The sequence below is a fragment of the Eupeodes corollae genome, chromosome 1, assembly GCF_945859685.1.
Source record: "Eupeodes corollae chromosome 1, idEupCoro1.1, whole genome shotgun sequence".
Lineage (NCBI taxonomy): Eukaryota > Metazoa > Arthropoda > Insecta > Diptera > Syrphidae > Eupeodes > Eupeodes corollae.
This window is the reverse complement of record NC_079147.1, coordinates 10,405,796-10,427,335: the sequence shown is the minus strand read 5'-3', so window position 1 is coordinate 10,427,335 and position 21,540 is coordinate 10,405,796. Positions and strand designations below refer to the sequence as shown.

The following is a 21,540-nucleotide window of genomic DNA, read 5'->3' as shown; positions in this document are numbered from 1 at the left end:
TAAAATAAACTATTTATACAAAAACAACACGGTATATTCTTTCATTTCACTTCATAATGAGTAAAAGAAACATTGTCGAAGAAATACATAAATCTGCGCAAAGGAATTTTAAGAGAAGGCGCGTCATCATTAAAGGATTTGATGATCTCTGGCAGGCAGATTTGGTGGAAATGGGTGTTTACTCTGACGAAAACGAAAATTTCAGATACCTTCTAACAGTGATTGATACATTTTCCAAATTTGCATGGGCTATACCAATAAAAAATAAAACTGGTCAAGATGTTTCTATTGCAATGAAAAATATTCTTGAAAAAGGACGTATACCAAATAATTTACAAACAGATGATGGAAAAGAATTTTACAATAAAACATTTCAAAATCTTATGAAAAAGCATCATATAAAACACTACTCTTCATTTAGTGTTCTTAAGGCTTCAATTATTGAAAGATTTAATCGCACCCTAAAAAGTATGATGTGGAAAGAATTTAGTTTTAATGGTTCATATCGCTGGATAAATATAATAAAAACATTAATATATACCTACAACAATACAACGCATCGCACAATAAAAATGAAGCCATCTAATGTTACAGCAAAACATGAAAAATATTTATTATCATCAATCTATAATCGCATCAAAATATTTCCCTCGTCTAAATTCATCATTGGAGATCGTGTCCGAATAAGCAAGTATAAACATGTTTTTGATAAGGGATATACTCCAAATTGGACAACCGAAATATTTAAAATAACAAAAATTCAACGCACAAATCCTGTGACATATTTACTGGAGGACTTTCAAGGACACCCCATCAAAGGCGGATTCTATGAACAAGAATTGCAGAAAACAAAGTTTCCAGATACTTACCTAATTGAGAAAGTCCTTCAACAGAAAAAAGATAAATTATTGGTCAAATGGTTGGGTTTTCCATCTGAACACAATTCTTGGATACATTCCTCTCAATTGGATTCGATAAAAATAAAATAACTTTTTTTTTTTATAATTTTATTTTATTTTTTCCAAAAAACATAATAAAATATAAATTCATTGGGTTACACATTATATTATGTATATTTAATCAATATTCATACTATAAGTTTGTTTCATGGTTTTGAAATCAATATACTCCACATCGCTTTTGTATTCGATATCTTCTTTCATAAAAACCTCAACTTCTCCATTGCTCAAAACTCTTTCCGTCTCATATTGATGATATTCAAAACACTTAATGCTAAGAGAGCGTAGGTTGAAATTACTGTCATAGGAACATCGGATAGTTAGGGCTTGGTCATCATCGAATTCTAGTTTGAAATGTCTGTAAAATATATCCTTGCTCTGGATAATTCCGGATATTTCAATTTCCTTTTTTATTAAGTCTTGCCTAAAATTTTCAATTGCTTCCTCTACAGTGACAATGTTCCTTTTTAATACATTTTTTTTAGGAGTGATTGTTGTTGTTGTTGATTCTATGGTCACATTAGATTTTGAATCATTATTCTGCTTCACTGCTTCTATGTTATTTTTTAAGATTCCTGCAGGTGAATAAGATAACAATTGGAATGATAATCCTATTGTTACAGTGTCATTGTTCGGTAGATTCAATGCAAACGAGAGATTATCTGTAGTATTGAGATCTTGTATGTTAATACCCAGTGGTAGTGGTAAAGCAAGTACGAAGGATGGTACTATTGTACAAATAGTAAATAATAGAAATGAAAACATTTTAACACTAGGGTTTTACTGGAACAAGCTGTTGCGCTTTCAGGACAGAAGATAAATTTGAACTGATATGGTAGTGAGCTTCATTTGCGAGTTTATATAGTTTGCAATTTTACAACAATCCATTTTTCTTACTTCTCATAAACTCTTATCAGTCTTTCCCCCTCATATTTATGATTATGACGACGATGATGATTATAATGATAATGAATTAATTTAAGACAATTTCATTTGATGACTATGTGGAATTGTAGGTTTTAAGTGTATTTTCCCCACATTATGGTCGTAATGATGCTGTTGAGATGGATGACGCTCTTTGATAAACTTATCTGTTGTATTGAAAACTTCAACTTCACTAAAGGGACAAAGAGCAGGATATTCTCTTTCTTTTCGATTAACTACACTTGAATTTGGAAAAATATTTCCAATTATAGTTAATACTCCTCCTCTAACTCTTAGACGAACATGTTGTAGTTGCTGAAATTGTAATCTTAAATTTGAAATTGCCGACATGGCCTCCCCGCATCTTATTCGAAATATGCAACACTCTGATCCATGCTCAGGTGTTATGAAAAGTTCTATAATTTCTGAATAAAATAGTATGTCAGAAAATCTTATCTCCAACCATGCCGCTTCGCATATGCAATAGTTCTCTCCTTGTTTAATTTTCTCACACCAGAACATTTTAAAAGTAACTGCAATTAGCAACTGATGGAAATTCATTAACCATGCTACATTTTACTTAAAATAAGTAAATACTTGCATATATATATCTATATCTATATATATGTAGGTTTAAAGTTCAAAAGAAAACAAAGAGTAAATAATCATTATAGTTTTTATTTATATAATTTTAGTTTTTAGTCAGGTTATTTAGGTTATATTGTTGTTGTTGTTGATGTTGTTGTTGTTTTTGTTGGCGATAGTGATGACGATGGGGGATGACTTATTTGCCTTTTAAATCCATATGGAAGAGAGGTATAATCGGAGAGAAATAATCTTTTTTCCAACTTAGGGTTGTAGGTTTTTGTTTCAGTTTTTGTTATGACCTCGTGAACTGCTGTTCTTCGAATGTTATTAGAAATAATCTGAATATTTTTATCCTTCTCATCAGTACTCAGGATTGCTTTTTTGATGGTATCAAAGTTAATTTGTTGTGATGTTGAGTGATTCAAAGAAATACCAAACAGTATGTTCGGTATTATCATTCGTACTAAAAACCTTATACGCATAATTCTTGGGTCCCCCGCTCACGAATTCAGATATATAACTCCCTGGTCCGTAGCATTCTAACTCATCAGTCATATCACCAATTAAAACCCCTGTCTCAGGGTCACATTCTCCTTCGCGACTAGTATAAATGATAGAGTCTGTATCATAATACAATACTCTTTGCCCCAATTTATCTAGATATTCATAGAGTTTGAGACGTGCCTGTGTAGTTGTATATGCGGCAATACAAACATTGACCGTGTTTAGCATTTCAGCAGTTTCTGTTTTATGTTGATAGTTTACCACAACGTTTTTCTCATTGATAGGGAGTATATTGCAAACGAGCAATGAAGGGTTCGTTACCATATCATATAGATCAGCCGGATTGTTTACAATTATTGTTTTAGTTTGGTTTTCTCTTTGTCCGAACTTACCCCAAAATGAATTCAGTATAAGTTTGGCCAAAGATCTTTTCCCTTCATTCTTTGTAATTTCTTCATAATCCATTTTTATATTTTCTTTTTCTAAGAAATCCAATATATATGCTTTTTTCTCATTCTCAGTAGTACAGTTTGTGGGCCATCCTGATGCTTCTTGTTTTATTTTTAAAAACTGGTCCATCATTCTATCGAAAAGACCTTTGGAATGGGTATTTTTATTATACTGTACCACTTCATACTCCCATATTTCGATGATTTCAAGAAGCTTGTATCCTTTCTCAATGGCTTTTACAACTTCTTCTATTACCCATGTACCGGTTATTGATCTTTCCTTATCTGAATGAGAACAAAATTCTTCTTTAGATTTCATTGCACTGCAAGTTTTACACAAACTAAATATCAGTTTATGGTTTTGTTTGATTGGGAGAACCGGGTGAAACAAATTTTGAGGTGGTAAAATTGTGCACTTTATTATGCCACTAATATTTTTTAATGTCAAACGGGAGCATATATCTACATCTGTATGGACTTTAGGGTGTTTAATGGGAAATTTTCCATATTTGCACACCCATGGATATAAGGAGCAGACATCTATATATTTAATCTTTTCCCCTTTTTGACATTTATAAAAACTTACGGTGTTTCCAGTTCTTCCCCCATAGAAAGCTTCTCTAGGATCAAGGGGGAGGCTCGTCAAAAGATGATGATTCTCTAGGAATTCAACAGCACTATGATCCATGAATGATAGTAACCTTTCAAAATCACAGCCCCACATTTCTACAACATCATATCCAAAAGATTTAAGATGTTCTGTTTTTGATATGGTTCTTTGATATCTTTGATTAAGAGTGTCATATTTGTCTCCTGATAGAGAGTCATCTCGTTTATGCTTAAGGCATACAGGATGCCCATGGTAATAACAACCATGAAATTCAAAAATTTGCTGTGTTTCTTCGCAAAATCCGTCAACTTTGAGGCCTGCAATTTTAACTTCTTTTCCATTAGCAGCATGTTTTAAACTAATTTTCCTTAATTTGGATTCCCAAATTAACCACTGAATTGCTTTCTTAGACTGATTTTCGGTGAGTCTGTAGCCTTTTCGTGGGATTAACCCTATTGTATCTTCCTTGAGAAAATTTCGACGATATACCAAGCTGCAGGCTGATGCTATTGTAGTTGCCTCCAAAAATGGCTCTACATTACTTTGAGCGAGAAACAATTTCCGAAATTTTAAACATGTATCAGCCAGAATCTTAACATCACTAATACAATATTCAGTTAGTTCTTGTTTCATAACAAAATTGTCATTTTTGTGTTCGTTGTACCATGTCAAAAAAATCTTCCTCTCTTCAGACTTCATAGCATCAGGAGCATAGTATTTTAAAGGAGGTAATTTTCCAGCGTAATTTTCATTCTCCAGTGTGTTGAAAAAATGGGGGAAGTACCCTTTTTTATATGTGGGGTCCAGGTCAAATGCTTTTGGTAGCTTCGATAAGGCCATAGGGAAATAATTCAGAGAATCCAAGAACTTAATATTTGCTATTTGCATTAAAATTATTTTGGAGCCTCGCATAATCAGTTCTGGTTTCCAGATCGTCTCAGTTAAAAAATAATTTAACACAAACTGATGGTCATAGGCTTGTCCGTTGTGCGCAATCACAATGACATTCTTAAATTTCTGTCTCATGTTCATTATGTAATGTATTAAGTTGGAAATCACATTGCTGCTTAGAATATGTTGTCGAAAACCACAGACATTGCAAAAATGTAATTTTAAAACTTCAATACAAGAACTACATCTCTGTTGCAAAACCGCCAGGTTGGGTTTGTGAATTTTGTTTATAACCCCGTCTTCTTCCTCCTCCTCCATGCATTCAGCACTATCCTGATGCTCTTGCTGACTTTCCAGATCATAAAAAATATAAAGGCAATTTTCAGTTCTTGGAGTTCTTTTGTCTGGTAATATGTAACAAAAATGATCCTGGAGCACAAATTTTTTACATCGTGCACAAAAGAACTCGTTACATGTGTGTTTTCTATTACCTCCAATTGTCTTTAAACATTTAAAGCATTTCTGAATTTTATCACACAATGCTTTCTTACTGGAGGTTGATGCCTTATGGTTATCGAAACATTGTTGTCCCCGGAAACTTCGGTTGCAATCTTCACACTTAGTCTCCTTGGGAACTTGTTTACAATCCGGTATTTCTTGGCACTGAGGGCATGCTTTGACACATTTATGTCTTCCTTTTGTCTGGTACGGAATGAGACATTCTTCACAGAAGTAAGAACAACAAAATGCTGATGTCAAAGATGTTATTACATTAAAATGATTTTTATTGAAAATCAAATTAATTCTCTTTCCGGTAGTAGGGTTGGCAGGAACACCTTCGAATACTGTCGATCGCCCCTTTGTTCCATATTGAAAGACTGTTATTTTAAAATCGATCAAATAATTTTGAAATTGGTGTAGCTCAGGGATACCACAACCATCTTCTGGAACTTCAACACATGCATCCTTAATCAATTGATAAGCTCCATTTGTCTGAACTTTGAAATTATCTTTTATGATTTTATTAAAGTCGCTTGTCTTATTTGCAAATGCTTTAGCAACAAATAAGGCTCTTGGGAGGCATAAATTGTCTGTATTTTTAATGGTAATGATTCCTTTACGCTTAGCACATTCTTCATCAAAGTTATTGTAATAGCTACTACCACGACGATTCCCTCTTCCTTTTGGAACTTTTACTGTGGTCACGTTCATAGAAAAAGTGTCTGTATTTAATCCTTTCGAATTACTCTGGAAAATTTTCTGTATCATATCCCAGAAATCTTTTGTCTGGAACTCAGAAGCACTTTTGAAATTTATCCATCCACTTCCTCTTTCGAGCGAAAACCCTTCACCACTAAAAGTAACCCCAACTTTGTCGTCCCCATCAATTTCTTTAAAAACAAATTCAGCAATCCCCTCGATAGCGTCCCTCACCCATGTAGTTGGTTCTTCATCAATTGGAATCGGTTTGATTTTAAAATTAATTTTGTTTCCTTTGATATTGAATCTTTTTACCGTTGTTACTTCTCTTGACACAATCCTGAAGCGCTAAATACAAAAATATTAATTTAAAGCATTTTACAATACCACATTAAAAAAAAAAAATTTACCCTTTCCTCAACAATTTCTTTGCTATCATTCATAATAAAACGAATTCCTAGCATGTAAGAAGAAGATTTGGTTACTTTTATCATTAACCTATTCATCTTTTCCAAGTCTTCATCTGACAATGATTCATAGCACGTTGGTAAAAAAACGTTTCCATCTTCCAACTCTAGAAGTACTTTCCGCCCGTACTTTGTGTTGCACTTAAATGCCCTAATAATCTTTTGAGGCACTGGTGACAGATCCTTTATATTAATTATTTTTTTCTCCTTTGCTAGAGCATTCACTTTTTGTAAAAAATTGCACGCCAGAGAACTCATTATTTTCTATTTAATTTTAAGACTTTGTTTTTGAAGTTATTGAAAACGAATGTGGAATTTATATTCAGTCAGTTAACTTGTAATCTTCCCTTTCACTAAAAATTAGTTGATCATATCTTTGAAATGTGGTTTTCTTTATTGTAAAATAATACATAAATATTTAATACAAATCCTTAAATAAAACCTCTTGGTAATTTTTGATTATCTCCTAACCTCAGCCCACAAAAACGTACCATTTCACTACCATACACTCGCCCCAGACATTATCCTCAAAACTACACACACACACACACACACACACACAGCCCCCACTCCAGCCCAGCCCCAGCCCAGCCCCAGCCCAGCCCCAGCCCGACCCCAGGCCCCGCCACCAACGTCATCGCAGCAAACAATATTTTTCTATTTTTTTTTTTAAATCAACAATTAAACATCTAAAAATAGATTACAAATTACTATAATATACAATTCAAAACATCACAAAACGTATCTCCACACAATAGCACAATGAGTTGCGAGCTTGCTTCTCAATCCATACATCTCCTGTTCGAGTCCCAACCAATTCATTTGTCTTTTATTTTCTATTTTTCAAAAAAAAAAAAAGAAAAAAAAACAAAAATAGATTACAAATTACAATAATATACAATTAAAAACACTACAAATTATATCCACACATTAGCACAATGAGTTGCGAGCTCGCTTCTCAATCCACACATCCCAAGTTCGAGCCCCAATCAATTTACTTGTTTTCTTTTTCAATATTATTATTCCTTATCTGCGATTAACCGCAAGAAATTCCCATCACCAGTCGCCCTTTCTTCTACTCTCATGGATTACTTCGATGATATATTGGATCGTTTTAGATAGTTGGATCATCTTCAGGAGGCAGCCAATTGAAATCGCCAATATGGGTGATAAGAGCGTTTCTGAATTTGGTGCCAGCTAATAGGTATGTCACGCCCACCGTTTGCAAAACGTTGATATGCACAATAAAACCCTTTAACTACTCGCCTCTTAAAGCTCCTCAAATTTTGTTTGTTAACATAGTTTTGGAGAAAGTAAGATTATTGCACTTGATATTTCAAAAGCTTTTGAAAGAAGCTCTATTACCGAAAGTTCTTGCAGCTTTCAGAGTTAGGTATGTGCATCACTTGTCGTGGAGTGATCACATATTCCTGAACTTCGGACGTACTATTAAGTGAATATGGATGCTTTCTTTAGCCGGACTACAAGAATTTGGAACGCTTTACTAGGCTCAATATTTCCAATTCATTACAATGCTCAAAAGTAATGTGCATCGGCATTTCCTTCTAATCATGGCCACCTATCCTAATTGATCGCACTGTGAAACTTTTATAAGGGTATTTATAACCCCTTTCGTGCGCGTTTATTATATGTAAAAAAATATTTTCTGAGATGAAAATGTGACACGTCAGAAAAGATGATTTGTATGCTTAAATCGTAGTCTAATTAAATCTGCTCAAAATCAATAAGACAAGATGTCAATATTTTCCAGCGTGAACCGCGAAGTTAAGCTAACTGACTTTCTGTCGAGATTTCGAACGGAAAGCAACCTATGACTTAATAACAAAATAGCCTGCAGAAAATGTCATGTTTATAGTCTTTCATACTTTTACAATTTATAACGGCCACGTTGTTGAAATTAATTTTGTGAAATTGGATGTCATCAATGACGAACTACTTATATCAAAATGTGTATCCTAGTTTTGCGTTGCTCATAGAAACTCTCTCTGTCTTTTTCTCGCAGAATAGAACTTGCTGTTATCAAGTTACAAGATATAATATCTTCTGCGTCAATCAAATATGTACAAGTAAAAAGACAAAACAGCCATAAGCACGCAAAGCTGCATCCGAAAATCAATTAAGTTCAACGTTTTTTGGTTTCAAACCTAAAAGATATCTCCCCCAAGCCTTTTCGAAATTCTTTCCATTCAGTTAATGTTTTATATTTTGAACTAATTCATCCCAATCAGTGTTTTTGAACCCAACGGCTTTGGAACATCATTTTACCCTTAACAACGACTGGGTTTGTTAAACCTAATGGGACGAATAAAGTAGATAACTCGGAAATAATGATTCGCTTGGTAACTTTCGGCTTAGGCTTAAATTCCGGTACAACATACTGCAATTGGTCTGATGATGGATTCCATTAAATACCTTAAGTCTCAATGATATCAGCATAATTTATTTTAAGAGGCTTCTCTTGCTCTATTTTTGGAACTACTTCTAACAGTGTTTTCTCATTCGTCCACAATTTTCGAAGTTCAAACCCTGTGCAATATGAAAGAGTTAAAACTTCTTTGTCCTCCGGCGAATTTCCTCCACTGATTAGATCGTCCCTGTAAAAATCTTCGTTAAACATCTTAGAGAGCCTTTGGCATGATGGTTAGTGTGTTGGACTGTCATACGAGAGGTTTGATTCCTGCTATGCCACCTAAAGTTTTATTCTTGCGAGAAATTGACAAATTCTCCCAGAGTAATTCTTGTCATGAAAAAGTGCTTTCTCAAATTAGCTCCATCCCTGCAATTACTCGCACACAGGAATAGTTGAGAGTTGTAAGTCACACTGATAAATTTCTGAGACACTGATTGGCCAGATACCGAGCTGAAGAGGTTTCATAAATAACAGTATTAAGTTTGTTTTGTTCATGTTATCTGAACTCCCCTCCAGAGATTTCATTGATATTTTCGATCTGAAGATATATTTTCGAAATATCGGCTGGTGGGGGAAAATGATTTTATATTTTTAGCTTTATCAAAGTTGTTCTCTGACATATGTCCAAGATTTTTACAATCCTTCAAAAATTCCACATATTGGTCTGTAACCACGAAGTTTATTTCAAAAGATTCTCCTAGTGCCAATGGTTCCTCTTTAAAGGAAAAACTCAAAACAAATCTTCTATGTTTTCATGAAATGGTTTTCACAATTTTGCTCCTCAAGTTTAAGCAATTTAGAAGTCTTGATAGTTTTAGATAGTTTTCAATTTCCCAAAATCTTTGAACAAGTTTTTGAAGACAATCATCCTCTGATTGAACTTCACTTCCTAACAAAACATACTGTGTCTGTCGAAACATCTGTTAGCTCATATGAGACTGAAATGACCCATCCAAAAAGGGTTTTTTTTTCGGATCAGCCAATGCTATATTTGTATGTATTTTCCAATTATCTACCTTAAATGATTGGGTTGGCTAAAGATAAGTTATATTCTTCATAGCTCTAATTCAGTTTGAAACTCTGAAATTCTTCATTTGCAAGTGGTTTTTGTAGTTAAAGTAATTTCATTACCTATTCCACTTATTTCCAAATCTCACCTTGATTTTCACAGTGTCTCATTCTTTGAACCAATACTTTCGGTTACGAAGTTCATTTATAAAGCCTAGTCTAACAAAGTTCGCGTAAGTTGATATCTGCTAGAACTATCTTTGACTCACACAACACCTGTGGCCAGCATAGTTTCATTAGATGACATTTCTACTAATGTCGCTGAATAGTGGTGACATAGGTTAACATACGTCTACAGGCGTTACCATGTGTTTGATGGATGGTGCCTTTTCTAGGTTTACTTTTTTGTATGCCATGTTTTGAAAAATTGAGATTGTGTGTAATCCAAACACCCAGGTACTTAAATTCTTGCACAACGTCGATGTTTACATTGTTGAGAGACCATTCTTCGTCGGGTTGTCTTTTCCTGGCGTGATTAAAAAATCATCAGTTTGTTTTTTCTTGTATTGATGACTAACCCCCAATTCCTGCAAAATGCATTCAGCCTGTTTATTTGTAATTGCAGAGTATAAGGGTTTTCGGCGAGTAGTACTAAGTTATCAGCATATAACAGAACTTTAATTTGTATATATCAGCAAACGATATCCCTATTGGGAGTATATCACTAATGTCGTCAACAAACAAATCAAAAAGTAATGGGCTTGAAATACAGCCCTGTGGAACACCTGCAGTTGTTTCAAACTGTTCTGAGAAGTCCGTTCCATTCCATACAGATGCACTAGATGAAGCAAGAAATTTAGAGTACATGGTCGAAAATTTTCGGGAGATTCCTATCGTTGCAAACTTATGCAGCAAAGCCTGTCTGTTAAATTTATCAAATGCTGCCTTGCAATCTACGAAGCAAGCTTATAGTTTTTTCTTATTATCAATGGATTTTCTAGCAAGGATTGTCAAAGCAAATATTTGATCCATGGTTGAGAAGCCCGACAGCTTGGAACATACTTGAAAGGTTTTTTTCTTCGATCCATTTGGTAAGCCTTTCGTATAGAATCCAATTAATAATTTTCCTCAAAGTGCTTAAAATAGAAATTCCTCTGTAATTTTCCGGTAGGGTGGCATTACCGCTCTGGTGAATTGCAAAAATAACTGCTTTGTTTAGGTTGTGTGGCACATAAGAATCGCTGTATTATCTGTTAAGGTATGATAGAAGGTAATTCTTGAATTGAACTGTGCTATTTTTGTAGAATTCTACTGGAATTCCATCTATGCCAGGAGCTTTATTGTTTTTCATCTTATGAAGTGAAGAATAAGGTTCAGACAAAGATATTAGACAATACAGTTCATCAACTACAACGTTGGGTATAGCATAGAAAAAGGATGGTGATTAACCTCAGTTGACGAAAGAGTCTTAAAATGTGCTGCTAGCGTTTCAGCTCCAAGAGTGTTCACCATATTTAGATTACGACCACCCAGAACACAAACGTTATTCCAGAATGTTTTTGAATTTTCGGATTTCGGAGCTTTTTAGCTAGATGTTTCAAGTACTCTTTTCTTTTAGATGAACACTGCAGGGCTTTGTATTCCTTGTTGATCCGAAGATAGATATTTTTGAAAAACAAGGCATCTGTAAATAAAAGATAATTTGTGTAGGCTCTTAAATTCGTTATCGTACCATATATTTCGTGGAATTAATGAACGGTCGTTATTGCTATGAGTAGATATTGCTATGAGTAGATAATCGAGAGGCATCTACATTTCTCATAAGCATAATTAGAGCTTTTGTAAGGACACACCACACAGCTCAGGTAACTTCTACTGAGTATGAAGTGATCTGTTCTGAGTGTCTATTAATCTTTACTCTCTAATATCTTCTGCTTCTTCATAAAAAATGTTTAAATTTATTTTTAAAACAACATCGTTTCTTGGTGTTAGAACTGCCCGTATTTTGTAAATCAAAATAAATATTTGCAATAACTTCAGAATTGCTATGTATTAAGTTACAAACATCTTCTATTAGTGTCACACACCCCTTAGCGTAGTCTATACCCAACCCTCCAAATAGCTGGGAATAAGATATTTTACCTTGGTGAAAAGTAGCTTAAAGCCATCTCCAGCCTTGTAACTACCTCCACACAAAAAATCATGTCATAAAACTGCTCCGTTGCGACGTAAAGGACGGACAAACAAACAAACAAACAAGCAAACAAATTGATTTTTCCATTTAAATTATTAGTAAATGATAAATTGAATAAACCCTTCTTCCCATCAGAAGTTCTCCACTCTAGCAATTCAACAGTTTTGTGAAATGTGACGTGTTTTAAACTTTCAACACAATGTTTTAGCAGAGGGAAGTTATTTAATTCATCTATGAAGCTAATTATTTCCGATTTTTCCAACCTATAGATATTTTCAACAACATAATTTCGAATTAACCTCCCATTTAATACTTAAATCCGCTTCTGACTTTTACAAAACTATACCATGGCCATTGAAAGATCCATTCTGTAGTATAGATAAAGATATTGCAGTATTGGTGTTTTACCTCATCTCTTCATTTTGCTGCCCACCTTCCCGTTCGCAAAGAATCTGGCTGAGATCATAAATTGAGGCCGAAGGATTTTCATTTTCTTCAACTTTTTTTTTTGATTTGTTTAATGCAGCTTCTTCGGTTATTAAAGATACATTTCTCTATACGTTACGTCGTCGTAGTAAGTACAAAGAGAAGGTGAACTTCTGACTCGCTATAGTCGCTATCAGATAATTACTGCAACACTCTGGAAATTGCGAATCCTTCCTCGCCTCCATCACTATCTTCTTCGTCGTCGTAATTTCCAGCAGTCTTCGGTATAGTCGATTTAGATATCTATTCCATAGCTCCAACAAGCCCCACCATGCCACTACTACTGGGGCTGAACAGTTAAAGATGAAGTCTCTGAATCCCAAAATAAAGAGAAACCTCATCGTCATCAGGGAGCAGCAATAAGATCTAATTTTGTTTTCCGGTGGCATAATGAAATCAAAAGGTCGACATTGTTGATTTTTTTTCGGGTTAGTTTCCATGTTTAAAGTTGGGATTTTTCTGCCAATGCCAAAGCAGAAGAAGGCGGTATGCGGAATGTCTTATGCCTTATGCCCGATCTCTCATTTGAAGGGTTCAACCGCATGTGCACTTAGTAGTGTAGTGCATGTGGCTTGTCTAGTTTTCGAATTTCGAGGCAATCTTTGAAGTAGGAACATCTAATTGCAATAACATGCGAATTTTAGTGTTTTTGCTCCAAACTGTGAGCCATCAAAGCTGCAGGTAAGATCAGTACATGTGCTGGTGTAGGTACATCAACTGATGGATATTGGAACGACGACGCGACTTGCTGTTACCTGGTTTCGGATTTAATTGCACTTCCAGCTGGCTAGCTGGCTGGGTGGATTGGGTGTAGTGTAGGTTAGGTACCTCTACCTATGCTTGAAAAGCAAAAAAAAGAGCGATATCGCTGAGCTGTTGTGTTTTGTGCTCAATTGCCTGACGAGGACTTTTTGTTTTCCCTCTATAAGTTTTGTGTTGTGTTCCATCTTGACTGGTCTTTTTAATTTTCTACGGCCATTACCTCTCGATCATCGATTTATGGAAACAAAAAACAAAACCCATTTTCCTCCCATTGGTTTCGGCTGGATGGAAAGAAGTCCAAGCTAGCGATGGCGATAGACAGTGATGCTGCTTTGAGATCCATTGGCTGGGCATATGGTATCTAGTATAGGAGTAATAAAGTGGTGGTGGGCTGTAGTACCTTCTACAATATGATGCTGGTACTAGTTTTTCCTCCGTCGCGTCCGGTCTTCGACATAATGTTCGATGACTGCTGCTGCTGCCTCCGTATAGCGGTGGAGCAATTTACCTTCTGGTAGATCGTGAGAATCGATCTGCCAACCTATTATATGTGGGTCAAATTTTGTAAGCAATTCTCTTTTCGGTTGCGGTAGTGAACAATTTAGTGTAATTTTTGTTTTTATTTTTCTGAATTGTTTTTGTTTTTCGAAGCCACACCCATAAAGTTTAATTGCACATTTCTTTAAAATTGAGGGTATCTATAGACTCAAAATAGTTATGTCGACGATCGGTGAAATGATGAAATTCGTGATTTTCTATTGGTCATTTGGAAGATGCAAGTATAATGTAGAGGATTGGAAATGGTTTCCTAGGAAACTAACAAACAAAATTGTAATTCAGTTTTATGAATCAATAAAGATTTTATTAGTTTATCTGCTGGAGAAAAACTTTGGTTTTCTAAAAAGTGAGAGGTTCATTTAATGTTTATAGCTGTAAATACTGATCATTCAAGCCATCAAGCCAAAATTTTAACTTCAATACAAGATTAAAGATTCCTTAACATCAATATAAGGACCTACTGCTGATATTGCTCAGATAAAACTATCATACTTTTATTGAGAGGTTTAAAACCACGTTCACCAATCAAAACTTGCGTTAAAATGGAGTCTTCGGATTTTCTGAAAGATTGGACATAAGCTACAAAATGAATGATATTTTCATTCAGATCGAAGAAATAGGATCTAAACCAGATCCATAATTCAATTCTAGTATTTCAGTTCTGACTTTGAAAATTAAGTTTATTTCCGAATCTGGAAACTCATTTCATGAAATAATTGTTTTCACCTAGAATAAGACTTTATTCTCGATAAACAGTCCTTAATGTTAAAAGAGAAACTTTTCTAATACAATGATGACATAACATCAGGTATATGCGAGCTATGCAGTCTTAAAATTCGTTCTTGAAGGTTTATGTCCGATCAACTGATTGCCTTGATTATGTAATCCACATTTGAATTTAAAAGAATTTTTTAGAAAAATATATGGCAATCCAGACTGCGTATTGTTGGCATAATTAGTGTTCTTAGATAACATGGAAATTCGTTTGAAAAAATATCTTTTAAAATTTCCTAATTCTTTTAAATGTTCATAACCTAACCATATATTTCATTACCATAGCACAAGCAGCTATTCACTATAGCGTTAAAGACTTTGAATTTGGAAACTGTATTAACAAAGTTTTAACTTAAAAACACCGAGAGTCCAATTGCGAAGATAAGCCATAGGATCTGTTGCATTATCTGAAAATCATAATTTTTGACTTCAAGCTATTTATATTGAGATCCGAACTATCAACGTACTTTTTTGACATGATAAGGATATCGTCTTTATAAAAAAGGAACATGATATCAAACATCACCTACTACAATATCTTCTGCTATGTGATTTTCAACATTAATAATAAATAAAGAAAATAATAAGGGACTTAAAACACAGCCTTGAGTAACACCCGTTTGACATTTGAAGTTCCTCAATTTGTTTGAGCTAGCTTCTTATCTTATCACAGAATTTTATGAATTTAAATAAATGAATAAATCGTCTGGCTGGAGTATTTAACACAAAGATTTAAACAATAGTTAAGAGGCTTGAACGGAGTACCAGCTTGGTAGCCGGTGATTTTACATTGTCATTGATGGAATTATTTTGCTAAAAATATAACATATTGGCAACGATTGGGCTATGGTATAAATATTAAGCAAAATCTTATATATCTTCAGAATCCTATCTATTTATATGAACCGCATATTTTGGCACCCATACAGATCTTACGAATGTGTCATAAGGAGTTTTTTAAAACATGAAGATCACGAAACTCTTGAGAAAATCTGAAAATAAAACCAAGAGTTAGATTTTTTAATAGTAAAATCACATTGGTAAGTTTTCAGTTCATCTTGACAAATTACAAAGTGGTTATAAATTAATTGAGTGTAAGACACATGGTTTTACGATTGTGAATATTTACTACTATTCTAGAAAATTAAACGGTCTTCAACATAATTTACTGTACGAACAATTTGTACATCATCGGCATATATGATATACTTAAGCTGTGATCACACGATTGGTTAAATGTACCGATTTAGGCCGAAATCTTTCTGTACACATTTGGTGACAGAAATTTTGTGTACCGAAAATATAGGTGCTCACACGATTGGTGTATTTTAGCCAAATATTTTCGATGCTTGTTTGTACACTGCAGCAGCTGATTAGTTGTGTATATGTTTGGTAATATATAATAATTAAAATTAATTAAAAAAATAAAATTAAAATGATGTCCATACGGAAGAAAAACAAAATAGCTGCCATAATTTGAGTATATTTAATTGAAAAACAAACAAAAAAAGAAAGAAGAAAGGCACAGAAGCAAAGTTTGGGTGCGGGATTGGATCCTGAGAAGAAGTACTGATGGCGCTGTGTAAAAACTTTGGCTGAGTTCCGAGAAATCGAAAATGAGACATTTTTATTTAAAAATTTCTTGCGAATGAATGAAGCAACTTTTAATGATCTGCTTTAATTAGTTTCTCCACAATTAAAAAAAAAGTAACACCAACATGCGCCAAGCTATCTGAGCAAATGAAAAATTGTCAGTCACGCTACGTTTTTTAGCTTCTGGAGGCAGCTTAAAAAGCTTATCTATTCACTTTCGAATAGCACAAATACCATATCTTTGTTTGTGCCAGAAGTGTGCAATGCCTACATAACATGAGCATTCCTGGAAGTCCGAGTATTACGGCTGAATTGTTTGAGGGGGGAATGCAACTGGCTAATTCGAAATAATATTTTTTGTAAAAGTATCTGTAAAACAAGGAAAGGCATGAAACATTGCGCCGGTGTTTGAGAGATGTAAATGTTTCAGTTATAGTTCTATCGCCTATCATTTTCAAAGCTCTTTTTTGGATCGTATCTAAAAGGCTCAAACTTGTTTTAGGGGCTCCTGTCCAAATATGCGAGTTATATCCAAGTTTTGGACGAATGAAGGCTTTGTAAATTACCGCCAGATCCTAAGCAGCTAGCAGCATTTTTGGGAATATCAAATATGTGATCATTCCATAAAAGGTGATCTGTGATACACATACCGAGTACTGACAGTTGATTACTGTCCTGGATCCAAGTGCCACTCATTGGATAATGCTGTCAAGATTAGAATTTAATGAGCCTATCATATGCTGCAGTTTAAGTTCCACATTCGAAGGAGAAGTGAAATAATCTTACTTTCTCCAAAGCGATGTGAAGATTTGTTCCATTGTTCGGTGAGATAAACCATGAGATCACCAGTGGACCTACTGCTACGAGAGCCCTTCTGCCGGTCATTAAGAAGCTTTCGTTCTCCAAGATATTTCTTCAGCTGATAATTAATCAGCGTTTCCATGACCTTGGAAAGAAGGGATGTGACGTGAGTGATATTGGACGAGAGTTAGAGGAAGAGGAGGATTCGCCTTTTTTAGGGACAGGGTGGACAAATGCTATTTTCCATCCACTCGGAAAGAAACCTGTAGAGTAGCAAAGATGGAAAAACTTACGCAGTGGTTTTGCCAGCGATAGGAGAAATACTATCCGGCCCAGCGGGCTTGCGTATGTCAAGGTCTTTCAGTACTATTGCAATTCTATCCCATAGAATCGTTTACGTTCTCAAGAATATGAGGACTCAAGACACTCTCCGGTAGCTTAGAATTAACAGCAAACTGTGCTGCAAACAAATTGGCTTTATCGATCGAGCTCCCATAGGGAATGCATTGTCGACAAGCGTTGGAACCGAGGATGACGTGGTGTTTCGTACGTTTTTTACAAAAGGCCAGGAGTTTTTACTACCTTTGGGACATTGTAGTATTTTTGCCTTTATTTCTGATCATGCAAAAATTTGGTTCGCCGAATATGCCCATTACAGGTCTTTCTAGCTTGTTTGAACTTATCGCGGCTTTCTTTAGTCGGGTTGGCTTTATAACAACGGAAACTTACATCTCTGAACCTAATAACCTCTTTACAGCTCGAATCAAACCATGAGTTCTATGGATCTGATTTCACCCTATTCGGGATAACATTTCTCATTCCACAATGAATTAAATTTGTAACTATATAACGGAAACTTACATCTCTGAACCTAATAACCTCTTTACAGCTCGAATCAAACCATGAGTTCTATGGATCTGATTTCACCCTATTCGGGATAACATTTCTCATTCCACAATGAATTAAATTTGTAACTATATCTGCGCTGGAATCTACGTCACTATCGAGGAAGCATAGTGACCAGTTAAGGTTCCTGAAAAATTCCGTCCCAGGTCCCACTCTTAGGATTTTTTTCCTTAACTGGATTTTTTAGATATGAGAATTTTGCAGATACGATACAATGGTCTGATGTGCCTAGAGGCGGTAATACACTGATTGTATATTTATTAGGGTCAGAGGTAAGAAACAAGTCTAGGGTGTTGGCGGATTGACCTGCAACGTCAGGTATTCGAGTTGGCTAATCGACAATCTGAGTTAATTGGTTTAACTCAGCAAATTGTGTACATTAAAAAAGTCCGCAATGACGATTTCAGTGTGAGGATAATGGGCAACGATTCTATGAATGGAGTCATAGAGCATCAAATTCGTTAAAACTTGAATTTCTGTCCAGATTTGGACTTCGATATGAAAAACATGCGTGGATGATGTGCCTATTTACCGTAAATTTTAACCATATGAAGTTTGGTGTGTCAATAGTCGAAATTTCATTATTTGTCAGTAGGTACTTTTTCGTCAAAATGGTCTAAGCCATTTGAGAAGTTCCACGTCAATTCCTTGTCACCTTCATTTTTATGTATGTCTTTTATGCTCGTTAAGGCAATCTTTCCCGAATTTGTTTTATAGAAGGAGCTCCATATAACAGAACAGTATTCGTTAACAGGTCGTTCTAAGGCATTGTAAAGAGACTTAAGAGTATAAGGGTCAGGAAACTTCTTCAAATTTCTATAGAGTTAAATCGTAGCATATAATTAAAATTCTGCAAGGAAATTTTCCATCAATTCTTTAAGAATTAAAGATTAAAAACATGCCATAATTTGGCACTTTAAGATATTTAAAAATAGATAATAAGTCTATTTTGTTTAGGTCCTCTTAAAGGAGAAAAAAATCGTAAATAAATTGAATGCAAAAAAATATTATGAAATCAGAGATATTTGAAATAGAATATCCTTTATTAAAAGAGAAATAAAAGCGGTCCCATTTGGCTTCCTTGAGGAAAACAAGATAAAACGTGAATTTGGTTTTAAAATATTTATTATACAATATTAAATACGATCACATAAATAAGATTGAAGTCAATTCAAAGGATTAGAATGAAAACCTAAATTTTCTAATTTTTTCATTACAATTTTGCGCTTAACTCGATCCAGGGCTTTTGACGAAGTAATTTAAAGTAGCATAAAATAAGTTTGTGAATATGGATTAAAAATAGTTCAAATTTTTTATACTGACAGGAGTATAATTCATGCTAAATGTTTAACATTAACAGACATTATTTATGTTTTCAGTTTTTAAAAATAGAGAACAATCACAGGGAAATAATATTCCCGATAGCCCTTTATGAATTATGGCAAAGTTTTATATTATTTAAATAAAAGTTTCTCAATTTCAAATGAAAATCTCAAGATAACTTGAGTCATTTCGGAAAAAAAACAAACTGTACAAATTTAAAAATCCATTACGTACTTTATTTATTATTTTTAAGTAAAAGATATGAATTTTATGAAATTCACAAAAGAAAGACTATCCATGATTTGATTAGTTAGTAAACTTTTATCTTAACCCAATTATAAACGAAACAGTTAAATTTATTCATAGGTATAACAATATGTCTAAGACCTGATTAATGTTCAAGGCGATTTCAAGCAAACTTCTCATAACAAAATGACAACTCTCAGAATTCATCGTTAACTCACGACCAATTAGTCTTTTATTCAAATAATTTTACGACTCATTCATATAAATTAGCTGAAATAAGAAAACCAACTTAAACACAACATGAACATCCATATTGGCCTTACGCAACTATGCGAAGAATTAAGTTTAACAAAAAAAAAAAAAAAAAGATTTAAGAATTTTATTTATATAAATTAAATAAGAAATAAAAGACAAAAAACATAAACCTGTCCGTGTGTCATGTTTGTTTTGTAATTAACACCTGTGTATCAATCATACGAAAACCTAGGCACAACTCAAAAGTTACAATTTAGATCGCTTACAAAAGACTGAATAAGCCGATGTAGCTCACTTAATTTTTTATTTGTTTCACTTGTTTTAATATCAAATCAAATCAAGTCCAAGACAATATAATGAAACCAGCTAAGCTAGCTCTGTATATCTACTGTAGAGCTGTTGTAGCTCTATTACTTGCTGTAGCCTAGCAAGCCGACTGAAACTCGCATTTATAAAGCACTTTTTCTCCTCTCGCATCAAGTCTCTTAAAATCCCCCTGGGAAAGACAATGTTTTACGCACATTAATTACAAAATAAATTACAATATTGATGTCCAATTATGAAAGTGATTTTTTACTGACATTTGTGGCACAACTATCAGCTCTAATTAAGTTTTACATCGCATCGCATAGCATCGATCTGTGGTCCAGGTCTTTGGTCTAGAGATATCCAGGTCCTCACCACACTCGACTCCGATACATCAAAACAGCTATAAAGGTAAAGTTACTATCGCGTAATGATTGCGATTGCTCGAATAAATCATGTTACTTATTATACTCTCACGGGCGATTGCGCATTGATAAATGTATCTCAATGATAATTATCCATATTCTGCCAATCAAAGATGAAAATACAACAACAAAAAGTTGGCGATGGTGGTGAACTCTTTCACTAACCGGTGTTTGCGCTGATGGCTTCCCTGGTCAGGCCATCATACTACATCATACCCAGATTCAGGTCCCGCTGTATAGATACTTGTATAACATTTTGTTCATTCACTTCTCTCTCGCCTTAGGTCTTAAAACTGTACAAAGGTATAAAACCACCTTCTGTCCCCCTTTTTGCAAGTACTTATACTTTTGCCATTGTATTTTTTTGTTAAAGCTTGTCTTATCTTTTGCGGCCGTCAGAAGATACAATAAAAGTCGGTCTTTAACACCTAAATGTCACCTGTAGATATGCAGTGTGGAGGTTCTTTTCTTTTCAATTCATGTGTGTATCGTGGATTTTATTTGGAGGGGGTATTTTTCCTCTTAGTCACCAAACAGAACTTTTACTTGTTTGGGAGTTGAACTTACAGATTCTGGTAAGTCTTAAGAGATTTCTATAATAGTTTAAGAGATTTTTTTAGAAAAGTCCTATAAGATTTATTTAAAAGTTCTAAATTATTTCTATAAAAGTTCTAGAGAATTTCTAAAGCAGTATTATAAAAGTTCTATAAAAGTTCTACTGGATTTCTATAAGAGCTCTGAAAATTTTCTTAAGTGGTCCTATCAGATTTCTATAAAAGTTCTATAGGAGTTTTAACAGATTTCTGTAAGAGTTCTAAAGTAGTCCCTTATGATTTCTATAAAAGTTCTATAAAGTATTAGAGACTTTCTGAGGCAGTCC

General features: G+C 34.2%; 1 protein-coding gene across 1 annotated transcript; it reads right to left on the bottom strand.

The window, feature by feature from the left end:
• Positions 1-1,937: 1,937 nt before the first annotated feature.
• LOC129942989 (uncharacterized) lies at positions 1,938-6,850 on the bottom strand. Its single transcript, XM_056052181.1, has 3 exons — positions 6,536-6,850; positions 2,905-6,473; positions 1,938-2,124 (listed from the first exon to the last, which is right to left on the bottom strand). The coding sequence occupies exons 1-3, from the start codon at positions 6,848-6,850 to the stop codon at positions 1,938-1,940; spliced, it is 4,071 nt and encodes a 1,356-aa protein (XP_055908156.1).
• Between the last annotated feature and the right edge of the window lie 14,690 nt (positions 6,851-21,540).

Bases quoted from the DNA above. Each gene is read 5' to 3' on its own strand.
- LOC129942989 (XM_056052181.1), bottom strand. From the start codon at position 6,850: ATGAGTTCTCTGGCGTGCAATTTTTTACAAAAAGTGAATGCTCTAGCA. The intron at 6,474-6,535 runs GTAAATTTTTTT...TTTTGTATTTAG, and splicing joins AAGAAATTGTTGAGGAAAGG to CGCTTCAGGATTGTGTCAAG. The intron at 2,125-2,904 runs GTATTTCTTTGA...TCCAAATTCAAG, and splicing joins AATACCGAACATACTGTTTG to TGTAGTTAATCGAAAAGAAA.